This window comes from Falco peregrinus, chromosome 1 (assembly GCF_023634155.1).
Source record: "Falco peregrinus isolate bFalPer1 chromosome 1, bFalPer1.pri, whole genome shotgun sequence".
NCBI classification, from domain to species: domain Eukaryota; kingdom Metazoa; phylum Chordata; class Aves; order Falconiformes; family Falconidae; genus Falco; species Falco peregrinus.
In genome coordinates, this window is record NC_073721.1 from 19,909,747 (window position 1) to 19,934,850 (window position 25,104).

The 25,104-nt window shown below is 53.0% G+C and overlaps 2 protein-coding genes across 5 annotated transcripts in view; one reads left to right on the forward strand and one right to left on the reverse strand.

The window, feature by feature from the left end:
- Positions 1-1,866: 1,866 nt before the first annotated feature.
- LOC101910288 (steroidogenic acute regulatory protein, mitochondrial-like) lies at positions 1,867-5,415 on the forward strand. The gene is made up of 7 exons (XM_027783498.1): positions 1,867-1,930; positions 2,144-2,266; positions 3,006-3,151; positions 3,695-3,853; positions 4,698-4,882; positions 5,081-5,174; positions 5,314-5,415. Exons 1-7 carry the CDS (start codon positions 1,867-1,869, stop codon positions 5,413-5,415), a joined length of 873 nt encoding a protein of 290 aa, XP_027639299.1.
- A 1,296-nt stretch (positions 5,416-6,711) lies between these two features.
- The window catches only part of ADAMTS14 (ADAM metallopeptidase with thrombospondin type 1 motif 14), a 39,440-nt gene continuing 21,047 nt past the window's right edge, over positions 6,712-25,104 (reverse strand). For 2 of the 4 annotated variants that reach the window (XM_055813700.1, XM_055813692.1), the window contains exons 7-22: positions 20,091-20,196; positions 19,773-19,916; positions 18,927-19,059; positions 18,677-18,790; positions 16,898-17,046; positions 16,509-16,684; positions 15,571-15,704; positions 15,230-15,353; positions 15,009-15,089; positions 14,706-14,869; positions 13,845-14,010; positions 12,401-12,533; positions 12,046-12,253; positions 11,552-11,678; positions 10,986-11,096; positions 6,712-10,328 (exon numbers count right to left, since the gene is read on the reverse strand). In XM_055813700.1, the coding sequence (XP_055669675.1) occupies positions 9,997-10,328; positions 10,986-11,096; positions 11,552-11,678; positions 12,046-12,253; positions 12,401-12,533; positions 13,845-14,010; positions 14,706-14,869; positions 15,009-15,089; positions 15,230-15,353; positions 15,571-15,704; positions 16,509-16,684; positions 16,898-17,046; positions 18,677-18,790; positions 18,927-19,059; positions 19,773-19,916; positions 20,091-20,196 (2,402 nt within the window). In that variant the 3' untranslated portion in view covers positions 6,712-9,996. Of the gene's footprint in view, positions 10,329-10,985; positions 11,097-11,551; positions 11,679-12,045; positions 12,254-12,400; positions 12,534-13,844; positions 14,011-14,705; positions 14,870-15,008; positions 15,093-15,229; positions 15,354-15,570; positions 15,705-16,508; positions 16,685-16,897; positions 17,047-18,676; positions 18,791-18,926; positions 19,060-19,772; positions 19,917-20,090; positions 20,197-25,104 lie in introns of all 4 variants that reach the window. The other 2 variants (XM_055813698.1, XM_055813687.1) reach the window with 1 other exon arrangement.

The window sequence follows — 25,104 nt, forward strand, 5'->3', positions numbered from 1 at the left end:
ACCCGAGGAGCAGCAGCTGGCAAGGGGTTGCTGTTATAACCTGCCCAGCTGTCAGGAACAGAGGGAGAAAGCTGCTATGGGACACAGCTGTGCAAGCCACAGCAGCTGTGCTATGAGGTTACCCCTGCAGGAAAAGCCTGGGGGGGCGGGGGAAACTCAGGGCTGGGGCTGGTGAGTCAGGTGGGAAGCCTGGGAACTTGGTGAGCTGAGCCAACAAGTCCCCAGGGCTGGGATAAAACCTTCCAGCACAGCAGGACCAAAACCCATGGGAAATAAAGTTGAAGCCTTTGTAGGAAATTGTTCTGCCCCCTCCATTCCTGCCAGTATTGGAGGGATGCAATGCTTGCTATAAGAAAAAAGATATTAGCAGCACAGAAGGTGTTGGGAGAGACAGCTGGATTCCTCAGCTCACATGTGGGACAAGGCTATGAAGGGTGACATGGGGATGAGCCCCTGCCCTGGCTCATCTACCTGCACTGGCAGGGGCCGCTGCTTTCCTCAGCTGCGGGGATGCCAGGCAGGCTGCAAAGGTCACCCCATTGGTGAGTGGCTGCTCCTGGGAGCGAGCACGCACCCAAAGGGACCCAGCACCATCAGTTAGAAAGAGAAAATAACTATATTCAACTCCGTCAGCTTAGGGTGAAAATGTGAATTTCCTACTGCTGCTTTTCCTACTTAATCAATTACTCTGCAACCATGGCTATGCTGCCATGCCCAAAAAACATCCACAGGCATCTGTCTTGCTACTCCACTCCAAATAATACACTTTTCAAACCAACATGCAGTACTGCATAGATTCATCAGACTGTCCCCATCACCGCTGTGACAGCCCCAGGGCTGCCAGGGAACAGGCAGTGCCAGAACCTGCAGTGCTTGCACAGCAGCTGTGGAAGGACTGTCCCCATCCAAGCAAGAAACATGCTGACTGCAACCAAAACAGACTGCAAGTCTTGAAGTCTCTCCTATCCCTTTAAAGCCCCAAAGCCCTTCTGGCCTCTTTGCCCAAATATTTTGACTGTGGCAGCCTCAAAGACTGAAGTTAAAGTGAGCGGCAGTGATGCTGTGTAAAAGAGAAGCACCCGACCCATTGGCTACATATGGGTGGAAGAGCCTTTCCATGGTAAAAATCAAGCAGGGTTTTCAAAGCACTTGAAAAAGCAGGTATTGCCAAGGGGCAGAGGAGTACAGTATGGCTGTATTTTAGAGAGTGACCTAGTAGGTTTTGTGTTTAACCTTTAAAAAAAAACAAGGGGAAGGACTGAATAACTTCATGCCAAAAATGTAGATCACCATAAGCAGCAGAGGTCTGCGGGGGATGATTAGGAGAGAATAAAGTAGGAAAGAGGAAAAAAAGGCATTACTTGAGGAGTTACAACAGCAGCAATTACCATCTTAACTTCTATGAAATTTTTACAGGAAGAAGCACCATTTTCTGCAAGTATGGATTTAACAGCAGCTTCCACACTCCCCAAGAGCAAACCCACATTGCTCTCATCTCCCACTCCATCCTCCATGCTGTGCCTGTGCAAGTGCCACCAGTTGCCTTTGCTGGCTTGGGTTTGCCACCACAGTCCTCGATAAAGTGGCACTGGGGACCACTAAAGTGTCCCATCCCAGCCATGCCTTGGGGACACGTTCATTCATAGCTGCCTGCAAAGGGCAGGAAAAAAGGCAGGGATGGCTCATTCAGAGGGAAGCATGGCCTTTCCCTCCAGCCCCTCCTCTCGCTTGCCTTGTCCTTGAGTACTCCTTATTCCCAGTTGCTATCTGGCAGCGTGGTCCTATCATCAGGTGCTGTCCTTCAGGCTGGTTATAAAGACGTGCCGGGCTGTAGCGTGCTCCCAGAGGCAGCCCTGCTCCTGCGCCATGCTGCGGGCCACCATCAAGCTCTGCTGTGGCATTGCCCATGATCACCTCCGCCGCCTGCCCGGTAAGCACCACTCACCTCCCCTCCAACCTCGGGGAAAAAAAGGCAGAAAAGTAGCATTGATTTTCCTCTCGCGTTATATCACATACAGGGTAGTCTTGGTCTTAGCTGCAAATTCACCTTAGCTGCTGGAAGTTCACCAGCAGAGACCCAGGGCACCACAGCATCTCCCTAGCATGCTCTGTGCTCACCAAAGCCTGCATGTCTCTCCCCTAGGCTTGAAGATAACAGCCGTTGCAGCAATACAGAAGGATGTGAGAGGGCTGGTGGTAAGAGGATCCCATCGCCTGCCTTCCAAAATTCCTCATTATGTTCAGAGGCTGAAGGGGAAGGAGACGGGTAAGCTCAGCCCGGGTGGTTGGATACCATATTTCCTAGCCCTGCTCACAACCCCTTGCAACACATGGTGGAGGGATGAGTATTAAAATGCACCCTCTCCATATGATTTGACTTATATTTTGAGAGACAGAGTTAATTACCTTCTCATTCCTGGGCTGGTCTCCAGCTCTCTGGTAACTTAAAAGCATTCCTCATACTGACGGCAAGCGGGGTTAGCAAGGAGACCTGAGATTCTGGGAAGGTAAATTCATTGGTTCGCTGCACCGGCAGCCAAAGCTTCTAGCAGAGGTTACAGGAACTTATTGTGTTTTCTTGCATGTCTGCTGTGTCCCTATTTCCATCGCTTACCCAAAGACTTGAAAATTCGCAAATTCATCTGGCTTTTTTGAAGTGTGGCTTGGTCCAAAGGTTGCCTATGCAGTGTTAGTAATACCCAAGCAACATGCAATTTGTACCACGGTGTTACTGGGAATTGATTTGGAAAGCAATTTCAAAAAGCTTTCCAAGTAGTCAGTACAGACTCAGTGAATGAATGCCAGGGATGCTCCTGAGGGCAAGGGTTTCTGCAGTAGGCTGTCCCCCAGCCCAAGAGGGAACCAGCTGCGTGGTAAAAGCCAAGACTTCAGGTCAGCAAAACCCTCTGCTCCAGGTCTGTGTGCACTTCTGTACTCACAGCCATGTGCACAGGTAAAGCTGGGGGGGGGGGGGCTTTTCACATTGCTCTGCCTTGCTCCTGCAGCCACCTGCCCCGAGCCTGCTGGAGACATCAGCACCAGCCGGTTCCCCAGTGTGGACCTCTCCTACATCACCCAGGGAGAAACAGCCCTGAAGCGAGCGCTGAGCATCCTGCAGCAGCACACCAGCTGGCAGGCAGAAATGATGCTGGTAAAGCCCAGCCACCTCTTGCCTTACTGCTTTATGCCACAAAAGCTCTCGGGAGGAGAAATGAGCCAGGGGAGGGGAGACATGCTTTTCTTATTTCTCCTGCTTGAAGGCACACCATGGGCACAGGAGATATGCCATGCAAAAGCATGCACAGCAAAGAGGGCTTCCAAGCAAGCCTTCATTAAAAACATTCACAAGCAAATCTGCAAAGTAAATAGACAGCAGGAAAAAGCTTGGAAGGGGAAACTCAGATAATCGTGTTCCTGGGGAAAGCCAGGAGTATTTCTGCAGAAAAACCCAACAGATTGTGACTTTGTTGTTATTTACAGTGTTTGTTCATTAAGCTGTTTGCTGAATTGTTTAGCTAGGAAGGAGCTTAAGAAAAAAAGCAATCATAGCGGCATGATTTAAATATAACGGTTTTTGCCTGTAAACCAAGCGGTGATTAAAAAGAGGACTGGGATAATTTATTAGCAAGACATTTCAGCATGCAGCTGATGACTCGGGGCATTTGGGGTTGATACAGGCTCTCTGCTCTCCCAGGACTCTGGAGCTGCCGTGTCCAGCACCGCCCTTCCTGGGCTGGGCAAGGTGTTTCGGGCAGAGGTGATCCTGGCCGTGCCAGTGGCACAGCTGCACCAGGAGCTCTTCGAGAGGATTGAGCAAATGCCTCAGTGGAACCCAACCCTCAGCCAGGTGAAGGTAAGGTGGGGAGGGACTGGCAGCCAGCAATGCCATCACACACAGACGGTCCAAGATGCATTGCCAGGGTTGCTAGCATCCAAGACCTCATATTTATCAAGGTTTTTAAGATTGCTGAAGGATTAAAGCTAATTCCTCACTTCTGCAAGAGCAGGATATCACCCCAGGGAGACAAGATGTGCTTTACTGATGTGGCGTTGAGAAACGTGTCACTTCCAAGCTCTCTTTTCTGTATGGTGCCTATTCACAGAGGTTTTTCCACACTGTGGGACTCTGACATTGCTCTGACTTTAATGTCAGGGAGAAGCTGTCCAGGGGAATCAGACAGGTCAAAAAAAAAGAGGCAAAACCAAACATATCACACTGCAGGGGCACGCCCAGGAAGCTTATGTGCTGTCTTGGGCTTCTTTTGAGTATTCTGCCTTATTTCTCAGCTCCCATATCACAGCACATCCCTAAGCAAGCTGCTGGCCTCAGAAAGTCTCCCCTACCTCACCTGGGCTGGCTCAGATGCTACCCAGCCTCTGCTTATTTATCGCTACCACTTCCCTGCCCCTTCAGAAAAAGAAACAACACAGGGAAAGTCCCATCCCAGATAAAAAAGGCTGCAAAAATTACCAGCTTTCCCCCTTAATAGTCTGCAGGGGATTGGGACTTAATTATCACCAGGTGCAAGTCCCAAGCCCCTGCTTTGCTGCTGCTTCTGCTCATGCTGCCACCCCACACTGCTGTCCCCAAGGTGGATTAACGTCCCCTGGACAGGAGTAAGGGGGTGGCAGGGATGTCCCTGGAGGGGCAGTCACGAAAAGCCTAATAATGCCTGTGGTGCTCCTTGTTCTGGTAGGTGCTGCAGCGTGTCGGGGCGGACACACTGGTGACACACGAAGTCACTGCTCCCAGCCCAGGCAACCTGGTGGGCCAGCGGGACTTCATCAGTGTGCGGCACCGTGGCAAGAGGGAGACAGCCATCTACCTGGTGGGCACCGCCACCCACATCGAGCCACTGCCTTTGCAGGAAGGCTGCATCAGGTAAAGTCCCCTCCACAAACGACCATCACTGGGTATCGTGTCACTGCAGGGGGGAGACCACTGCTATAGCCATGAATGTTTGCACTGGGCATGGCAAGGGAGGCACACGCTCCTCTTGTGTTTGCTCTGGGATCTCCTTACACTCGTTGTTTCCCCCCTGGGGTGGACCCTAACTGCCTGCTTCACTGCCCACCACAGGGCTGAGTCCCGGCTGAGCTGCATCGTCCTGCAGCCGCTGGCAGGGGACCCCAGCTGTACCCACTTCACCTGGCTCCTGAGCATGGACCTGAAGGCAAGTGCCACCGTGTTACTTGGGTGAGACAGCAAGGGGTATGCGTCCCGGTGTGCAAATGCACCCTCCTCCCCGGGATGGGCACCCCAACTCTCTTTGACCCAGTGGAACCAAATCTGGGGTGTTTTCTGTCCCAAAGGGCTGGATCCCTGCGTCTGTCATTAACCGTGTCCTGCCGCAGTCCCAAGCAGACTTCATCAAACACCTCTGCCAGCACCTCTCTGCCACCACGTGTCCCTGAGCGGTGGGAGGACAGAGTCTGCCTGAGCACAACGGGGACAGCCTGAGCTGGAAACTCGTTCCTGCCCCTGCTCATTGCCACTATGGCTGAGGAGCTGCAGCCACCAGCAACGGGGCAAGACTGTGCACCCACCCACTGAGCACGGAGGATGCTCTTGACCCAGCACTGTGCCCTTGCTTCAGGGACAGAGCAGAGCATCTGCAAGCTGGGGCGACCAAGGCAGCACCAAGCCTTGCATTAGGGGTTGCCTGAAAACCCTTGCCCAGACCTCATCCACGAGCAGCAATGGTAGTGGGTGTTTGGCATTGCTCCTCCTTGCCATGCACAAGGGAAGGGGGTGGCTGTCAAAACCCAACCTGATGTCAGGCATCGCTGCCCACAGTGCAGTTTGTTCTGCAACTTCAGCCCTGCCCCAATTTCTTCACTCTTTATTTATTACCTGATCGTGGCATCAGTCATCAGTGCAAGCTCAGGGGCTCTTTTTAGCCTGAACCAGTAACACATCTTTATTTTTGCGATAGCTAAGGTATGTATTTGTGTGTGTACAGATGTATATACATAGAGGTTTTTCTCCTGCTATGCTAACAGTGGCAGGCACAGCCGGAGCAGGCATATGGCACTAAAACCATGTCCCAAGGGGTCAGAAATGTGCTTTTCACCACCAGTTCAATCGACTTTGGGTATTGCAACACGAGAGAGGGCGGCAAGGCAAGTGAGAAAACAGCTAGTGGAGGCAGGCAGCAGGAAGGTCAGGCTCAGCCCCAGGACCTCATAATGCAGCATCAAGCCCTCCAGGAACATGCCTCCAGGGGAGCTTGTCACTGCAAACCTGCAGCATGATAAAACCCCTGGTGGGTTTTGTCCTCAGATGATCCTCAGGAGATCACCGGCCATCCCACACCCACAGCTCTCTGCAGCAGCAGGGATAGCCAGTCCGGTGACCCTGCACCTTCGGAACAAGCACGCTGTGCCATAAAGCCGCTGCCAACCACAGCTAGAAACAAGCCTTGCAAGAGTGAAACTGAGCAGCTGGGTGTCATGAAATGTTCCTGCAGCCGTGGCAGGGTGCTTGGAATTTTTACCTGTGGGGTTTGCTGGGTCTTCATCTTATTTAAGGCAGGGGGGAATAACCACAAAACAGTTATGTGAAACTAGCTGATAAAGAGGGGCTGGGCTGAAATAAATTAAAGAGCTGGTAGCTCGCTGTGTGAAATCCATGTCAACAACTACACACAGGTCACACTCATATTTTCCCCCTCACACACCCAACCCTCCAAATAAATCAACAGAATGAGATCTTGATGTGGATTTATTTATTTATTTTACATTATGTTAGAGTTCCAAAAAAAAAAAAAGAACCCCAAAAAATTAATAAATATTAAAAGTTAAAAAGCTCTGAATCTTGTATGTACAAAACTTTATACATCATCGTAACACTGGACAAGGTTACATCACAGGAATGACTTGGTGCGTACACCTGGCGCAAGAGGGTGTGGGGGACCGGAGCACCCTCTCCTCCTGGAGACAGGACCAGATCCCTGCTGGGAGGTGGTACATTGCGGCACTCCATCCCCATGCCGCAGCTTTCCACACACCATGGCATCTGTGCAGCAAGAAGCAACCCAACGTCAGCCTGCCTTAGGCGCTTCTTGCGTTCACTCGGAATAAATACCCAGTGCTGGGTCCCAGCCCTGCAGCATCACCACCCCAGAGCACCCGCACGCGGCAGAGGGGGCTTTATCGCACCCTGCTTTAAATCCCACCCACCTCTCTCAGCTAGAGGGGGGGGTTAGCACCTGCAGCGCAGCCCCCCTGCCCCAAAGCCTACCCGGGGACCCTGGCTGTGGGGTGCAAGGGGGCTGGGCCAGCCCTCAGCCACAGCTCTCCACCGAGGTATAGCAAGGAACCACTGCAAATATTCCTAATGCAATAAAGCACTAATGCCCAGGACAGCACTGAAGGAGGGGTACAGCCAAGATTTTGAGAGGAAGGCATCAGAAGGCATGCACGCATGCATATATGCTGTGTCCTGGAGACATTACAGCCCATTTCTGAGGGGGGAAGGTTTTGCTTTTATTCAACACCTCCGATGCTAGGGGACAGGGGGCTGAACGCTGGAGAAAAGCCTTGCGTCAGGCTGGGAAAGGCAAAACAAGCTCCATCCTGCCCCGAGCCAGCCCAGGGCTGTCCCAGCAGCAGGAGAAGGCTGTGGCACACCCTGCGCCAGCCCCAGCCCTCCCACCTGCACCTCCAGGGAGAGATGCGCCTTGAAGAGTAAACAAAGTGTTATCTTTGGCACAATAAATGCTGGCACTCCCAGCTGGAGAGCACTGCTGGTGGATAGGCCGCCAAGGGGCACAGCAGTGGTATCAACAGTCCAAGGGATGAATCCCACCCTGGTACACACACAGTATCTCACTGATCCTGTGGTTTCCAATACCTGCACACCTCAGATCCAGGCACCCCGCTGCAGAATTTCATCGGCATCCCTCTGTCTGTCTGCTCCCACAAGGTGTGCTGGTTGCTTGGCTCAGAGTGATGTGGGGCTTTGTTCCACCTTTTGTGAAGCCCAATTAATGCCAAAGGGCAGCACCCAGGAGGCTGGGGACCTGGAGCTTCAGATGCTTTTAAGAGTAGTTAGATAAGCGCTCATCCTGCCTTGACTCAGAGGCGCTCCAGGCGCAGGAGGGTGCACAAGCTGCCGTCTTAACATCTCTTCAGCCCTTTTTGTACTGTGGCATAGCTCCAGGGGAGCACTGCAGAGGCAGTCCAATGCTTAAAACATCAGGAATGCACAGGGTCTCCATTCATTTCAATTAAAGCATGTACCTCAGCCTCCTCCCTGCTGCAATCCACATCAGACCAGCAAAGGCTGAGGTAAGCCTGCACTGATGTGAGCTCCTCTGAGATGCTCTGACCTCAAGTGCCTCGCAGCCACACGAGTGCTATTGATGCAGCGCTCTGCCCCGGCACCAACAGCACTGAAAGCACCAGGCTCAAATAGCAGCATGCCCTAAACCTGGCAGCCTCCCAGTACATGCCAAGCACTCCGGGCCGCCTTGCAAGCAAGCCCCAGGCACCTGAAGAGCTTCCCAAACACTGCCCCTAGAGATGCCCCGTCCTGCTCCTCAGATGTCCAGGGAAGCAGTACCATCAAGGCTGCAGTGCACGCACCCATTCACGTGCTCCCAAGAGATCCCACTTTACAATGCCAAACTGGTCTTCCTGGCAAGCCTTGCCTTCCCCTGATTCCACCTCTCTGTCCCCAGAACCTCCTACCTACCAGCGTTCATCCACCATGGAAGCCCACCTTCCCCTGCCACCGCACCTGGAGGTGCTGGATGCCCTCAGCTGGAAGGCTGCACACCACTAAGCACCGAAACCATGGCAGCCCCACTGGGGACACCTCTTGGAGACATCCCTCAGGGACACAGCAGGCTGCCTGACCCCTCCCCGGGGAGGTTTTGAGGACTATAACTCCTCAAGGCAGACCCTGTGCCTGGAGCAGGCCTGACATCAAGCAAGCTGCACGCAGCCCTAGGCTCCTAAAGTGCTGTGCATACATTTAGTACTTGGCACAATATTTTAACAGCGTTAATCATCCCCCTTTCACCCCCTCCCATGCAACAAAAAAAGACACAGATGAATCTGCCTCTCTCCTTTTGTCATAACTGCCCTTAAAACCCACTCCTGGCTTCCCAGATGTCCCCATGTTCCTCCAAAACATGTTGATGCCCCACAGGCACTGGGTACAAGGGTGCAGGGATCAGGCTAGTGGTCCCGGGGAGGCTAGGCATTGGTATCAGCTCAAGGCTGGCCAAGGGCATCATTGGCTAAAAAGTCACCGCCAGGTGACAGGCATTTTTTACATGTATTTTTGGTCTTTGATCTTGCTCTTATTGCTCATGTTAGGGTTGCCTGGACCTCCTCCTGCCTATCCTGCAATGCAGGACAGAATCCGGTCTATAGTTTTCACACTCCATCTTCCCCCAGACATGTTTCCCAAACTCTCTACCCCAACAGGGACAGCCCAGGGCAGCAGTCTGGGCATTCCCTGACACTTCCCCCAACGCACCCCACCACCTCCCTCCAGTTCCTTGCCCCCCCCCAGATTCCCAGCATCCTCCCATTGCTACCCTCAAGCTCTGAGCAGCTAGGCTGAACTGCAGAGCCAGGACCCCCCTCTCCAGCACATCTTGTGTTGCTGCTTGGGACAGGGGCAATAAAAAAATCAACATTCAAGCCCCCTCCCCCCAAATCTTTTTAGCACCTTGGGAGGAAGCGGCCCATCTAACTGCAGCCAAGCTCCTGTCACTATTTTTGCTCCTTTTCACCTTTTTTTCTGTGGCACTGTCAAAAAAAACATGCCACAGCAGGGGAGGGTGAGGGAGATCATGAGAAAAAAAGTGGCTTTCCCAGGAATTTCTGGGTGAGCCAAGTCATTTCCAAACCTGGCTACGCCACCCACGAAAACCATCACTGGAAGTTGGGGGGTGGGGGAGAAGAGGGGGAGGAGGGGAGAGAGGGAGGGAGGGAGGCAAAAGGCTTCCCCTGCCCTATGGCAAGGTGGTCCCAAGAGGGTTACCTGGCTGCCCGGCCCCTGCCCAGCTCGCTGGGGGCTGGCAGCCCCCCAGGGAAAGCACCGCTGTCAGGCATCCCTCTGCCACCAGCTGGCTCGGCCCGAGGTGCTGGGGTGGGGTTCCCACCAGTTTCCCCCCAGGCAGCGATGGTGGAGCTGGGAGCAGCGGTGCCCCGGAGAGCACTGGGGCCGGTGGGGGGGGGCAAACTAGTGGTGGAGGAGGCCTTCTTGCTGCAGGATTCGCAGCAGAGCTTGTTGTAGCCAGGGATGGAGCAGTAGCGAGCCAGGACTTCCATCTGGCAGAAGATGGACTTGTCCCCAAGGCAAGGCTCCCCTGGAGAGGGACAGAGCAGTGTCAGACAGCACAGATGATGAAGATAGCATTAAGCTCCCACCCCTCCACCTTTCCGACAGTCCCAAAGGCAACAAGACACCCCCCTACTATTGCTCTCTGTCCCAGGGCAGCAATTTTGGAAACGCTTGTATAGGAAAGGGGTTGAGGGAGTTGGAAAACAAAGCCCCCAAGTGCATGGGAGATAAAAATCAGAGAAACAGATGCTCCAAACCAGCATCTTAAATAGGATCCTGATGCATCTCGACCAGCTATGAAGCACTGTAAGCAACCCCTTGCTTTAAGCAAGGGGCAAAAGCCAGAAGCTATCACCCTGCATGGGTAAACACGGCAGGCTGAAAAGAGTTCAAGGTTAAAAGGAAAGGGCATAAAATCTGGGAGGCAAAGGGAGTGCAACATGATGCCCAGCCAAAGGCAGTGGCAACTGCAAGATCCCAGACTCCACAAGATGGCAATCGAGTGGCAGGCTTTGCCAGCAGAGGCATCAGGCGTGTAACGGTGGGAGGCAAAACTCCCCAAAACCACTGCTGGGATGCGCATCCTCCCTCCCATCTGCCTGCGTTTCCCATGGGGAGCGGCAGAAGCCCTCGGGAGGGTTATCCCGGGAAACGTCACCCTTACCCAAGCAGGGACACTTACTGGAGGAGATCTTGCTGACAGGGTTTTTGGTCCCATCCTGGGGCACTCGCTGCACTTTGGGCGTGCCATGGTCACCAGCATCGGTGCTGGCCGTGATGCCAGAGCCCTTCCCTGCAGAGAGAGCACCATGATGCCCAGCTGCCATGGGAGGCTGGGAGCACTCAAAACATCTTAGGGGGAGTATTTTAATGAGGAATTTTTTTGTTTTAAGGGATCTCCTTAAAAACAAGGTCCCTTGGGGAGCACCTGGTTGGCCCAGCACTTAAGCCACCCAGAAAAACCCAAAACGAACTCCAGGGTGCCCATTCCATCATACCTCAGCTCACCGCATCTGCAAACTGCCAGAAAACCCAACACCACCTACAGCAAATATCAGGGCCAAGAACAGAAAAGTGCAGTATTTTGGCTGGTGTTTAACCCTTTCTCTGCCAGCACCATCAGGGATGTTCAACCTGACCTGTGCTGGCATCCCCCTGAAGCCAAGATGAGCTGGAGGCGTGCATGAAGGTTGATCCCCGCTGGTGTGTGCCCCCCCCCCCCCCCCGAGTGCCACCTCTTCCTCTCACCTGGGCAGAGGGCCACATGGCAGCCCTGGACAGCCTCCGGCTTGTCACCCTCGCAGCGCCCACCACTCTCGCTGCCTTTGCACACCACCTGCCGCTGCTGGACGCCTTCCCCGCAGCTCGCCGAGCACTGTGCCCAGACAGACAGTCAGCGATGGGGTGGGGGGAGCTGGCATGCCCCAGCAGCCACCCCAGTGGGGTATTTGCAAGTACTTGCAGGTGACTACTCCTCAGGTGGATATTGCTTTCTAATAAGGAGTCTCCCTACCCATCTCCAGCAACCCCCCCGCCCTCACTCTCCACCAGGATGCACAGGGATGCTATCCCTTGTCTAATTTTGATTTTCCCCACAAACCATCACTGGCTCTTGTACCCTTATCTCCATCCCTATGAGACTAACCTACTCTGTAAGCACCTGGCCCTCACACCCAGCACCTATTCCCTCCTCCCGACACTGCCACGCAGCCGGGGGTCCTCCTCCTCCCCAGTTAGCTCACCTCCGACCAGGCGCCCGTCCTCCACTGTGCAGGGCAGGGCAGGCGGCTGCAGGGCCGGCGTGTCTCAGGGCGCTGCCCAGGGCAGTACTTGGTGTGCAGGGTGCGGTTGGTGCCATCCTGCAGGCGCTGCACGCACTGCACCGCCCGCACCTGCACCCCCAGCTTGCCACAGGACCTGCTGCAGGCACCCCACTCCTCAGCCACCCAGCTGCGGGGAGGGGAAAGATGCACATGGTGATGCCTGCCATTGCGAGGTGATGCCCGCGCTGAGAAGCAGCTGGTGCACTCCCAACACAGCCCCACATACCCCATAGAGGGGATGAGAGCACCTTGGGCCAGCCGGGGGAGGACTTACGCTGGCTGGGAGCACTCCTGGATGTTACAGCGCCGCCGGATCGGCTTCGGCTTCTTGCCATTGTCACAGAAGTTTCTATGCACCATCCGGTTGTCACTTTTCCGTCGGCAGCCGTATTTGGTGTACTGGATGCCTGGGGGCAGAGCATGGGTGCCGAGGCAATGGGTGTGGGGGTCCCACCAGCTCCCCACCCGGTCACTCTCCTGCATCCCTGCTGGGACACATGCTCTCAGGTGTCACCATTCAAGGTGGGACCCAAGCAGTGCTTCACCCCAGGCTCGCAGAGGATTCTCGTGTGGGTGCTGACCCCCATCCTCCTGGGGTCACCCAGGCTGCTGTAGGGTGCACACACATTCAGCCTTTCCCTGCTCCCTCTCCCAAAAACCCAGGTCAAAACATCAGAGTTTCTTGGTGGAGACACAGCCACCACAGCCCCAAGAGAATTTAGCAAGCTAAAAATTTGGCTTTATTTCTCCAGATGAAAGAAAAAAAGCAGCACATCGCAAGCCCAGCCAAAACACTGCTATAATTTGCCAAATAAGCTGTGCTTGCTTGGGAGCAGACCAGACTGGGGCTAAGCCAGCATTAGCCATGAGATGCCTGCCACCCTGCCAGAAGCCCTGCTGCAGCAAGGACCAGGGAGCCAGCAAGAGCTTGTTTTCCTGCTCTGCAAGTCCCAAAATCTTCCAGCTGCAAACTGGTCAGCGCAAGGTGGAAGCATGAGGTCTTCTCCGTTATTGGAGGGTCAGGTAGGTTGGAAGTGATCTCTGGAAGTCTCTGGCCCACCTCTCTCTCAGAGCAGGGCCAGCATCAAATGGAGCCATGTGAAGGCAAGGCTTTCATGAGCAAACCTCCCCAACACCAGCACGCAGGCACACATGCTTCCTCCCAGAGGGAAAAAATCCAGCAATAACTCTGCTGGGAGCCCAAATGTACTACGGGCCCTCCATCACAGCACCTGCTGGGGTGTCCACACCTATTCCCATGCAAGCTTTAGGTGCGGTCATCTGCAAGATCACTACTCCTTGGCTCAAATCCAGTTAAACACAGCCAAGGAATTAAAAAATGGTAGCAGGTACACACGGATAGACAGGCAAAGGTATGCACACACAACAACATGGGCTGTTTTCATAAGAAATCTGGCTAAAATGCTTGCCTAAACTGCTCCACAACACTGTCCATTAACACTCATATTTCCGTGTAGATCCCCCAAATTACAGAGGTGCAAAGAACATGGGTATGGGTGTAGAGAAGAAAGCCAGGGCTCCAAGCAGTACCAGGTCTAGGTCTAAAGCCTTGCGATACATGATCTTGGGGAGGAACACTTAAAAGCAGCATCTGCATGTTTGCAAGCCAGAGCTGCCCCAAAGGGCTCAGGCACTGCCTAACATACCCAAGCATCCTCCCAAGCATGCACTGTAGGCTGCTACGAAGGGAAAGCTACCTCCTCCGCACGCCTTGGAGCACTGAGACCAGCTCTTGAGGGCCCACTCATAGGAATCCATCTCTTCAAGCAGGACGTTGTTGTTTCCAATCATGGGCAGCAGGTCTTCGTGGATGATGTACCGGTACATCAGGCTGCTCCTCGCCTCCTCCTCCTGAGGGATGACCTGCAGGCAGAGAGAGGACAGTTGGAGAGGGGGAAGGAGATGAGGAGTGATGCCATGGGAGAGGGAATGGAAGAGGAGGCCATCAAATAAAAAAAAGAAACTAACAATGACCACACGGTACAGTACACGTAAGAGTAGGAGAAACAAACCCTATTATTGCCTCCAACATGATTAGGTGGGCTCTGAACACAGAGCCTACCCTTCGGGAACACACCTCTCCAGTTGTGGAGAAAAACACTGCCCAAACATCCCAACTCCAGCCTTGGGTCGCATGCCCCTGGTCTCTCTTCTGACCTGCAGGACCACAGTCTATGCCCAAAGCCAGCGCCAGCCACAGGATGGATGGGAGTGCAGACCTACCCCTTCCCTGGGTGCTCAGGGAACCCATCCCTAACTCCTCCACGTACCAGTACAGCTAAAACAAGACATGGAGTCACAAGCAATTGCTGCACAGAGCGAAATACAGTTGGACTCAAAGGTAAACACCTGAGCAATGCATCTTTATAGCATTCTTGCATGCAGCTCATTGCTCCTTGCTTTTGGCTAGCTCATATCCCTGGTTTTAATGATATGCCCTACATACCTTCTCTACTGAAGTCCTTCCACCACCTCCTACATCCCATCTCAGACCACCTCTGTACTGCTGGGTGACAGTCATCCCCAACATCCCCAGAGCATGTGTCACCCAGGCTTACCAAAACACTGATGGCCTCGTGCAGAGGACCACTGGTTTTCAGGCTCTCCTTGCCATGTTCAACGGTGTATTCCCACTCCAAGCCCATCTCAATAAACACTTGACTTTTAGCTTCTCTGCCCTTGGCGTTAGGGATGAAGTTACCCGTGGCTTGATTCTTAACAGCTGGAGGAGAAAGGAGGTATTCCAGCATCATTTCCTTTGGTCTGCCTTTGAAGGACTGGACCCTTTGGGTGGGAATTGTAAGAACAGGGACAAGGAAGAGGTAGAGGGTGAAGGGAGAGGTTAACTACAGAGTACTCACCAATGCTGTGAGATGCCGGCTCCATCTCTTCTATCTGAAGGTGCCTTGCCCCAGCTGGAATCTCAAACATCTTCAAAACACCTGCTGACAGGGAGGGAAGGAAGGACGGAGGGAAAAGGAAGAGCAGGTTTGCTCCAACTGGACACGCAACCACTCACACCCACACACGTATCCAGCTGCCCCTGACTGAATCCACTCCCAAACCCATCCAGCCTGCTCACCTGGCTGCTTGGGGGTCTTGGCCAGCGTGCCCTTCACTGTCCGGCAGTGGGAGTTGTCCCCCCCGCAGACCCCACACTTGTCGTCCTGCTTCAGGGAACCGACCTCCTTGTCACAGCCGACATGCTGTCACCCGTGGGGAAAGAGAAGACAAGCACGGGGTTACATCCCTGCAGCTCATCCCATCGCGCCACCAGCCCCACAACCCTTTGCTGCACACAGGGTCGGTCCCTGGACTAAAACATACATCCCCAAGGGGTAGTGGGTCAGGGGGATGCACAAGCACTCTCTTGGACAGGCAAAGGACAGGGGCAGTCGCACGCAGCCGCCATCAGCTCCTCACCACGCACTCGCCCCGGACGCAGATGCTGTAGGGGTCTCGGTAGCTGCACCGGGTACCGTCATGAACAACCTGATTCATGAACACCACGTCCCCTGTTCCCTTGGACTGGCAGATCAGCTCACACTTCTGAGCATCTGTAGCAAAATAAAAAGGGGGAAAAGGGGGGAAAAAAGGGTTTGTGGAAGTATATTAGGGTGTTAGAAGATAGAAACCCGTATCAGCTTGTATCCCTGAGCACAGCCAGACTTCCAAACCCCAGACTAACCACGTGCCTTATTTTGCCACGTCTGCTTGCTGCTCAAGAGCCTGCACTTTTGCCCAGCACACATGGGAAATTAAGAGAAAGCAACTGGATGGGACACACTACGTGACACTGCAGGGAAAGACGCCTGGCTGTGTGCATGAGCGATCCCAAGCCAGGCAGGCGGACCTGGCACCCAGCCAGCCCAGAGCAGCACGCTCCCCACTGCGGCTCCAGCAGCGAGCAGGCAGAGCCATCACCCCACCACCTCCCAAGGAAAAGAAGACCTCTGTGTGTCAAAGCACACGGAAAGCAGAGATAAAACTTTTAAAGTAGTGCAAACAGATTTATCTCTGGCCACCACTACACCAAGGGGCTCTCCTCTTACTAGTGCAGGAGGAGCAGGGAAAAGTTTCAACATGGGCTGATCTTCCCAGCCCAGCTCTGCTGCACTTTGAGCTGGAACCAGAGCAACGTTTGGGTTTCTCTATGTGACACCTGAGGGCAAGCACAAGAGATTAGTTTTAAAGACCTGGCTGCTTGATGCTCACTTATTGCACGCTAGTTTCCAGCTCAGGAGCTTTCCACAACCCACCATCTGTGCAGCTGGCCCAGTCTCCGTCCCACAGTGATGGCCACCTCTGGGAGGGAAGGCACTTTGGCTACTGCTCCTTTGCTAGGACCCACCGCCGCTCACCGTCGTGATGCTCGTAGGGAAGCCAGGAGTGCTTGCTGTTCTGGTGGGTGTAGTAGGAGTTGCGCTTGGAGCATTGCTGGGCACGGAAATCCTGGTAGGGCCCTGGGCACTCCTCGGCATTGCACACTTGGTACTCGTAGGTGGCTCCTGGGCAGTGGCGACCACCATATGCCGGGCTGGAAAATAAAGTAGGTGAGTTAAAACCGCATCAGAGGATGCTGCTGTCCAAACATGACACAGCTCAGCACCAAAACGCATGGCACAGCTCATGCAGGAACAGATGTCCCCACCCCTGCCCACAGAGCACACGAGGGGAAGAGTAAGGGAACCTCTGACTCTCAACTGCTTCCAGTTTTACCCCCGCTAAAAGGGAGGGAGGCCAAACATACGGCGGGTTGTCACAGCTCCTGCTGCGAGAGCGCACGCCACCCCCGCAGGTCCTGGAGCAGGAGCCAAACTTGGACCAGGAGCTCCAGCTGCCGTCCTGGCTGTAAGGCTGCTCCGACGTCTTCCAGATGCAGTGACCCTTGAAGCACCACTGGAAAAGAGAAGAAAAGACGGGTGAGCTCCACGCCTGCCTCCTCCAAGGTGCTGAGCACCAGTAAAGAAAGCCCTCCTGCACCCACAGCACTACAAAAATGGCTCGCAGTTTGCAAAGCATGGGAGGAAGGTGCTCTTCATCACGGCCTCGGGCATGTCCTTCTTACAGGAAGCAGGAGCAGGAGTGGTGCCCAGGCATGTGACAGCAGGGCTGCCCTCCAGGCTGGTTTGGGGACGAGCAAGCTGCATCACTTCATGACTGAATCAGGAGCACAAGCAGCCCACGGCTTTGCTCCAAGAGCACAGCTCCATGGCTGGGACGCACAGCAGAAAACACAGCAGAGGAGCAGGGATAAGCAGGGCAGGCTCCCAGCACATCTGTACTTGAATCTGGTATAGAAGAGCCTGCACAGTGGTGGTTTACATCAGCTGGGAAGCTGGCAGCTGGGTTATATTGCTGTGTTTTTCTCCAGGGTTTACTTGTTCACAAGTGTTTTGCTTTTAAAATCGTAGCTGGAAAAGCGGGCAACAGAGGAGGTGTGATTTGCTCCAGACATGATATGCAAGCCATACGGCTTCCCAGAGGGAGAGATCAGGATGTGGAAGGACAAACCCGTGCAGAAGGCTGAAGGCACAAGCTTGGGGCACGCAAATATCCCTCTGCAAAACAAACTCCTTTGGTTTTCTTTCCGTAATGCTGTATTTTTTAATTCCTGGACTGGTTTTCTCTCTCCAGCCAAACTGCCCCTCTCCACCCATGCAGATCCTCGGGCAGGCACGGAGTTACACCGGGATCTGGGATGGATGAGCCCTGCGGATATCTCCCCGCTGGCACAAGGGGGATGAACCCAAACTTTTGCATGGAGCACAGCAGCAAGCTGCTGGGCATTTTGGTAAATGCAATCCGGAGCTCCACATTTCTTCCCACGCACGTATAATGCCTGGCATGAAGCTGCAGTGTCGCCTCACGGGCACCCAGACGCAGGGTTTAACGCCAGCCCTGGGGAAAAGTCACCAGTGCCTTCGGTGCCCACTGGGACAGATGCAGGGAAGGTCCCTGAAGGGGCAAAACACTGACCAGCCTGTGGACCTCCCAGTCAAGATGTTGCAGTCCCCTGGAGCCACGTGCCAGCACAATGTGTAACGCATCTGTACATGTTTCAGAAAGCCTCATTTTGGAAGCTTTTGGCAAACTGCCATTCAAGCACTTGGGGAGGCTGCATTTCAAGCAAGATTTATACAGAATCTCATCACAAGTTGTTGCATACCTTGTGCCCAGCCACTCTCCAGCAAAGAACCACCCAACACCTACATGGGCCAGCAGCTTTTCCAACATATCCACACTTTCACACTGTGCTAATGGGCACACCAAGAAAGCCTAAGGTAAAAGCCTGATGATATCCTGAGATTGGATGTGCAATGTCATCGTCGCTCTTTTGCCAGGTAACAAAACAAGCGCTGCTTCTCTGCAGACACAGGCAGATCAGAAGAAAACCAAAGCCATAACTGAGCACAAACCGAGGAAAATAAAGAGTAATGCCAGCTAAAAACTAGGCACCCACTGACTGCTGCCCTCAAGGGGGTCCCTGTCCCCTCCCAAGGAGGGGGCAGGCAGGACCAGCCCCTACCTTGCCTGGAGAGCACTCGGTCCCATCCAAGGGTGGCCCCTTCTTGGTCTTGCAGAAGTAGGGGTTGTCAGGGTGGCTGCACCACAGCTGCTTGCAGGGGTCGAAGGTACGGAACTGGGGAGCACAGAGGAGCTGGGCTGGGACAGTAGCAGCAAGTCCCAGCAGGCCCACAGCACCCCTCCTTGCCCACGCGGCGCCTGGCTGGGGGTCCCGGAGTGAGGGGCAATGTGGCCATGCAACCCATACTCACCGCCGTGCACGTTTTGTAGCCCACACCAAAGTCAAAGCGGCACTGCTCGTCCATGGAGTAGTTAATGCCTGGCAGCTCAGGTAAAGTGGGCCACTGGTGCTCAAAGGGGTCATCCAGGAGGCAGTCGTAGGAGCTGCAGAGGTGCAGGGCAGAGGCAAAGCAAGGTCAGACATGGAGGATTTCCTTCCTTCAACCCTTCCCTCACCTACAGCCCTCTCTCCAAATTCAGATACTGAGAAATCTGAATTATCTTGGCACTGACGCTAACTACGCATTGCTGGAAAACATGTTGCTAGCAAAGACCCACAAAGACAAGCATCCCTCCGCTGTCTGCAGCTCCCCAGGAGACAGAGCACCTTGGTACTAGTGAGTACCACTACTGCCACCTGCTTTCCCACCACTCTTCTTGGCCCCAACACACAGAAAGCTCCTGGCCTGTCTCTACACCTTTTTAGTATGCAGCACAAAACATTTTATAGCCTAAAGGGGAAACCACACAGGCAAAGCAAATGGCAAAAATATTTGACACGTGGGCTCTGCTAGCACAGAGCTTCTGCAAACTGTTGCTCTGTTGACATCTTCAGCTTTTATCAAGCTCCTATTTGCCTTCAACCTCTGCAGCCCAACGATGACATTGCACATCCTTGTGCAAGGAACCAAAGCTGTTAGTAGAAGAAAAAGGGAAAATAATCTCCCAACGACTCATTTTTGCTAATCTGGCCAAAACAAGCAATCCCAATGGGGACCCATCTGCTGCTTGCTTCATGCAGGAGTTGCTGGGTACAAAATGCACGCAGTCACGCTGTCCAAAGGGAGAACGTTCCCTCCTGCTTAAAACTGACTTACTGAATGTAGCGGTTGAGCTCCTGCTTGCTGCAGCGGGACCAGTGGTAGCGGTGGAAGGCAGCCTGGACCAGTGGTGCCATGATGCTCCCCATGCTGGTCTCATCAGCACAGCGGTTGCCCTGGCCGTCATGCTCCATGCCTAACCTGATGGGAAAAGCCAGTGTGAGATCAGGTTCCTGGGCAATTTACACCAGCTTGTTGTGTGCCACAATGGTACGCACGCTGGCACCAGCAGAAAGTCCCTTCTGCAAAGAAAGGAGCACCACCATACTTGTCCCCCCACCAAAGGGGACAGGCAGCTCTGCCCCCGTGACTTACACATGGCCAGTCTCGTGGGCAATGACAAATGCTGAGGAGAAGCCATCTTCATGGTTGAGGGTGCAGCTGCGGAGTGGGTGGCACATCCCGGTCACTGGTGCGTAGCCTGGGGCAAGGGAGAAGGGAAGAAGAGAGGAAGAGAGGAGAGAGAAAACCTTTGCGGGGGAGGGGGCGGATGAAAAATTTAAAAAAAAACCCAAAACACAACCACAGCCTGGCTTCACTGCAACACGAGAAGAAACAAAGAGGAAGGCACTGTAGAGACAGAGCTGCTCAGGTCACTTGCTCACCAGAATGACCATCAGGGCTGCCAATGCCAAAAGCAGGCTGAGGTTGTGCTGAGGCTCACCAGCAGCTCTCTGCCCTCATGCCAAAACACCCGGGCCGGCAAGAGGGCAGCAAAGGGACCCATGGGTGCTTTATCGGTGTCGGTGACCACAGCCTCCCAGCCCAGAAACGGCATCCCCCCCATTCTTCTTTATTGAAAAAAATAAAGAAGAAAGGAAGAGAAAGAACAAAAGGTGTGAGGTGTCCCCCAGAGCCCCACCAAAAATACAGCCTTGCTTACTGCAGGCTACAGGGGACCCCTGAGATGCACCCACACATGCACCCACACCAACCCCAGGCATGGGGGCACCCCTCTGCCAGACAGAGACAGGGAGGACCATGCACCTCCCCAGCCCCCAGCCCTCGATCAAGTGCAGTGCAGTGGGGCAGCTGTAGGCAGGGAAGCTTTCCCCCCACCCATTCAGCAATGCATCATCTCTATTTCCGTTTATTTTCCTTTTTGCTTATGTTATTTTTGCCCAATTCAATTAATTCCTTGGCTTCTTCTAGAATTTACTGTCCAATTTTTTTAATTTTTTTTTTTTAAAGACTGACCCTTTTTGGCATCAAGGGGAAAGAAGTTAGTGAGGGAAGGACTTACAGGTCTCAGAGGCAAAAGCAGGGCAGGACCATGCTGGATAACTCTGCCCTGGGGATAGGGATGCTGGAAGAGGAAAGCTCAGTGAGCCAAGAGGGAGGCTGAGCTGCAGCAGGAGAGGGGTGCTTATGAGCTGAAGGTGGATGCACACCCCTGCGCCTGCCCTCCTGCATAGACCCTGGCCAAAACACTGGGTCCATGGAGTCCACGTGCCACCATCCTTGTGGGCCACTTGCTCCACACCAAGTCAGCAACTCATGACTAATTGTCCTGGAAGAGGGTGGAGAGGAAAGGAGTGACTGCACTCAACTTAGTTCCCAAGCTGAACAAGAAGGTGGGTCCCGGCACTGTGCAGCTGGTCAAGGACAATAGATTACAGTAAAAAATAAAAGGTTTCCTACAGCTCTGCCCTGAAGTCAACAGTCACTGACTTCGTGGGTGCACCGGGTGAACTGGAAGCTGCACAGGACAAGGGATGGGTCGCTGCTGCACTGCTGGGCACCCAGAAGTTACCATCACTACAGGTATAAGGCAAAACCAAGGAGGTTTGGGGCGAGCGTTTCCCTCGATATTTCTATTTATCAGCTAGGCGGAGATTTTCCAGGGTGTCCACCTGCACTGGAACTTCTGAAGGAAACTTTTCTCATCATAATAATTTAATTTTTCAAAACAAGCCCAGAAAAGAATCTTTGAAGGGCTCACTTACACGGTACTTTGTGAGAAGCGATGGATGCATTTTTGCTTATACTCCAAATGAAGAGGTCAGGTGAACCCAAGTTGCCAAGCAAAAAGCTGAACATTAAATAAATATGCAATTCTCATTACATGCAGAGCAAGTTCATTTCTGCCTGCAGAACACCACATAACCTCAGGGAAGCCCCCACAACAGCAAGGATCTTCTCAAGGCAGCCTGCTTCAATAAATACACTCGGGGTTTTAATTCAATGGGGGAAAGTGTTTTTCATCTTCCTCACATTCAAGTGGGCAACCAGACTTACTCCAATGAACAAACAAACTAAAGCACTGTAAGAAAGACAGCGGAGAAATGACGGGCTCAGTGGATGCTGCAGTCAAAAGGAAAGCAAAAGGTAACAGGCCAAACGAAGAGCTTGAGAGAGACAATCAGATCATTTGGTTTAACCATAAAGCAATGAGTCGGATCCTGGATAAATCATTTGAAAAGATTTTTTTCCTCCAGGAAACTTTCCATAAGAAAGAGTAAAAATGTGGAAAGTTTTCTGTACAAGGCAAGAGCAAATATATTTTGTCTAGGATAAAAATGGGACAAATTCCCAACCAAAAAGGCTCTGGATGCCTGGACTGGAGATAGGACAAAAGAATATGAAAAGGTGGATGCTTGGGAAGGCAGACACTGGTTTCTCATAATTAAAACCTCAGTGAGAACTGGAAGAAGCATAAAGGGTTCTCCACAGAATGATGGTCAGAAGGAACTACCTGGGAAATACTTAATTGATAAAACTAGATTAGCCTGCAAACACTTACCAGACACACACATATAGGAGAAACGGCATGTCCTCACCATACCGGCAAGACACCAGCCAATCTCTTGCTTCCTCCAAATGCATTTTATTCTTCTTTATGGACACTTCCTACCTGCTTTCAGTCTCCCTGACCTTCTAACATGGACTACGAGCCTGCTCGAAGGCCAACCATAGGTCACCACAGAGTAACAAATTAAAACTTAAGCAAAAGCATCCTTCAGCCTGGGCCAGAAAACCCTTGGTGCCCACCCACTGCAGAGGGACATGGCACTCTGGTTTAGACAGAGCTGCAGCAGCAGCAGTCAATAATTTATAACACATCTGTCCACTACCAAGAGGCATTTCTCTTTGAAGGGCCGGAGTGTACCTGCAATCCGCATGCAAGGTCAGCACAGCTCAGCTGTCCCTCCTGGCCCTTCCCCTCCATGCCTTCCAGCTTCCCTTGATTCCCAAAGCAACGATTGCATCAGCTTTCCAAAATTTCTCTGTGTTGACCATGACTGCTCCCATTCCCACCAAGAGGCCACAAGCAGAGCTGTTGCCAGCACCAAGAAGTTTTTGTAAACCCCCTTAGGGCTTGGCTTGGACCTGCCACAAAGAAGAGCTACGCCACAAGACCGCAACGCTCCGCAAAGACTTGCATCCAGTGCCATGCCAGACCATTCGCTGGTCTGGTTTACTGGCTAAGGGGAGGTGACAGGACACAGGGAGGCACAAGCCATGTCTTGTGAGGATGTGGTGATGGAGCATCATTGGCTTGCCAGCATGGAAATAGCCTGGGCTAAGAGGATCGCATGGGTTAATGAGTTGAACCAGCCCCATCGCCATTGCTAATTGGGCCCACAACTATAAGGAGTGATGAGGCATCAAACTGAGCATGGGCTTGACATTTAAGCTCCATTTCCAGGTCCCTGTGACTTGGAGGACTTCCATCTTCAAAGAGTTCCTTTCTCCTGGCTTGTTGATTTAGGCCAGGGGTCCTCAAACTTTTTAACCAGGGGGCCGGTGTGCGGATGAAGTGGCAGGCAGTCATCTGCGGCTGCTTGGTTTCCCCCCCAACCCCTGGCGGGGGTGGGGCAGGGGGGGTCTGTAAATACCGGGGACCGGATTGAGGACCCTGGGGGGCTGTATCCAGCCTGCGGGCCATAGTTTGAGGACCCCTGATTTAGGCTGTAGGGTCTTTGGAGCAGGACCAGCTCTGCTTTCAGCTCAGTTTCAGGGCACATATGAGCTTGGCAGATGCTCCCCAACTGGTACATACACCCTACAGCAGTGGCTAAAGAAGCCAGCAGGTATTTGCCATCACCTCAGCAAGTCGCTTAGATACCCTCAGTGAACATACGCCATGAGCAAGAATTAGAGGTGCCATGGTCTGGCCCTTCATTGCACATAGCTCCAAGCTAGAAAGGGATGACAGGGATCTAAAAGAACTTTGTTTTGAGGAAAAGAGGCAAGAGTAAGCAAGTGTTACTATTCCAGCAGCCCAGTGAGAGGGCAGTTCCCAGTGGGTGAGGAGCAGCTGCACCGTGTGCCATGCAACACAGCCAGGCAAGGACACAGCATCCACGGGAACTTGTGCAGAAAGCAAACATCCATCCCAAAGATGTGTGAAAAACAGGGAGCCAGACCTGCAGGGAAAAGGGGAAGGAGCTGGAACGAGCAACTGTAGAGTAGGGCTACTCCATCAATCTCAACTCCCTCCCACCAAGGGGGAGTCCAGTGAGTTTCCCCCTTCTGCTGACATGCCAAAAAAGGTCTTCTCACCAATGCCTTTGGACACAGTCACTTTGCCAGGAAGGGTCTAGAAAAACGAAACAAAACCTGGTATGTCACCCACGCTGCCACACAGCTCCGGACAAGGAGCCCAAGGCAGGTCCACAGCTTGGTGGGGAGGCTGTTTGCACAACCCAAACTCTGCTCTTTGATGTCCAACAGCATGTTCATTCAAGAGGGCTTCCAGATGGATATCTCCTGTGGTTCATGCCCTGCTACAAGGAGATCCTATTCAGGAAGGCAATCAAAGTGAAGACAGGACTCTTCCATCTCTGTTTCCTCCCATGCACACCAGAAAGACTCATGCTACAAGTCAGTGTGATGCTGCCAGCATGTTCATGGCATCAAATGGAGCCTCCTGATGGGAAATTCAGACTTTGCTAACAGTGTGGGAAGGAGGAGATCGCAATTTGGAGACAGCAGGCTCAGGAGAACTGGGAGAAGACACCTCTCATGATGACACCAAAGCATCTGCTTTTCTAATGGAGCCATAAAACACCAACAGCTTTTCCTGCAAATTTGTTACATTTTTTGCCAAGGTCTCTAACTTCTCAAGACCATATCAGTACAGCCTCTGCACCAAGAGAGTGAGAGAACTGCTGCCATCACCCCTGCAGACTGCAGTGAGACCTCCTCTTTGGCCCAGGGTTTACGAAATGCTCCCATGTCCAAGGCCTAAGAGGGCCAAGAAACCAACCGGTGTAAAACCAGGTTTTAAAGCTCCTCCAGAAGACAGAAATGATTGACTGGCCCCATGAAGCTCCATGTGGTATTCCATCTTTTATACATAATTTGAAAACTTTTTAAGGCACTA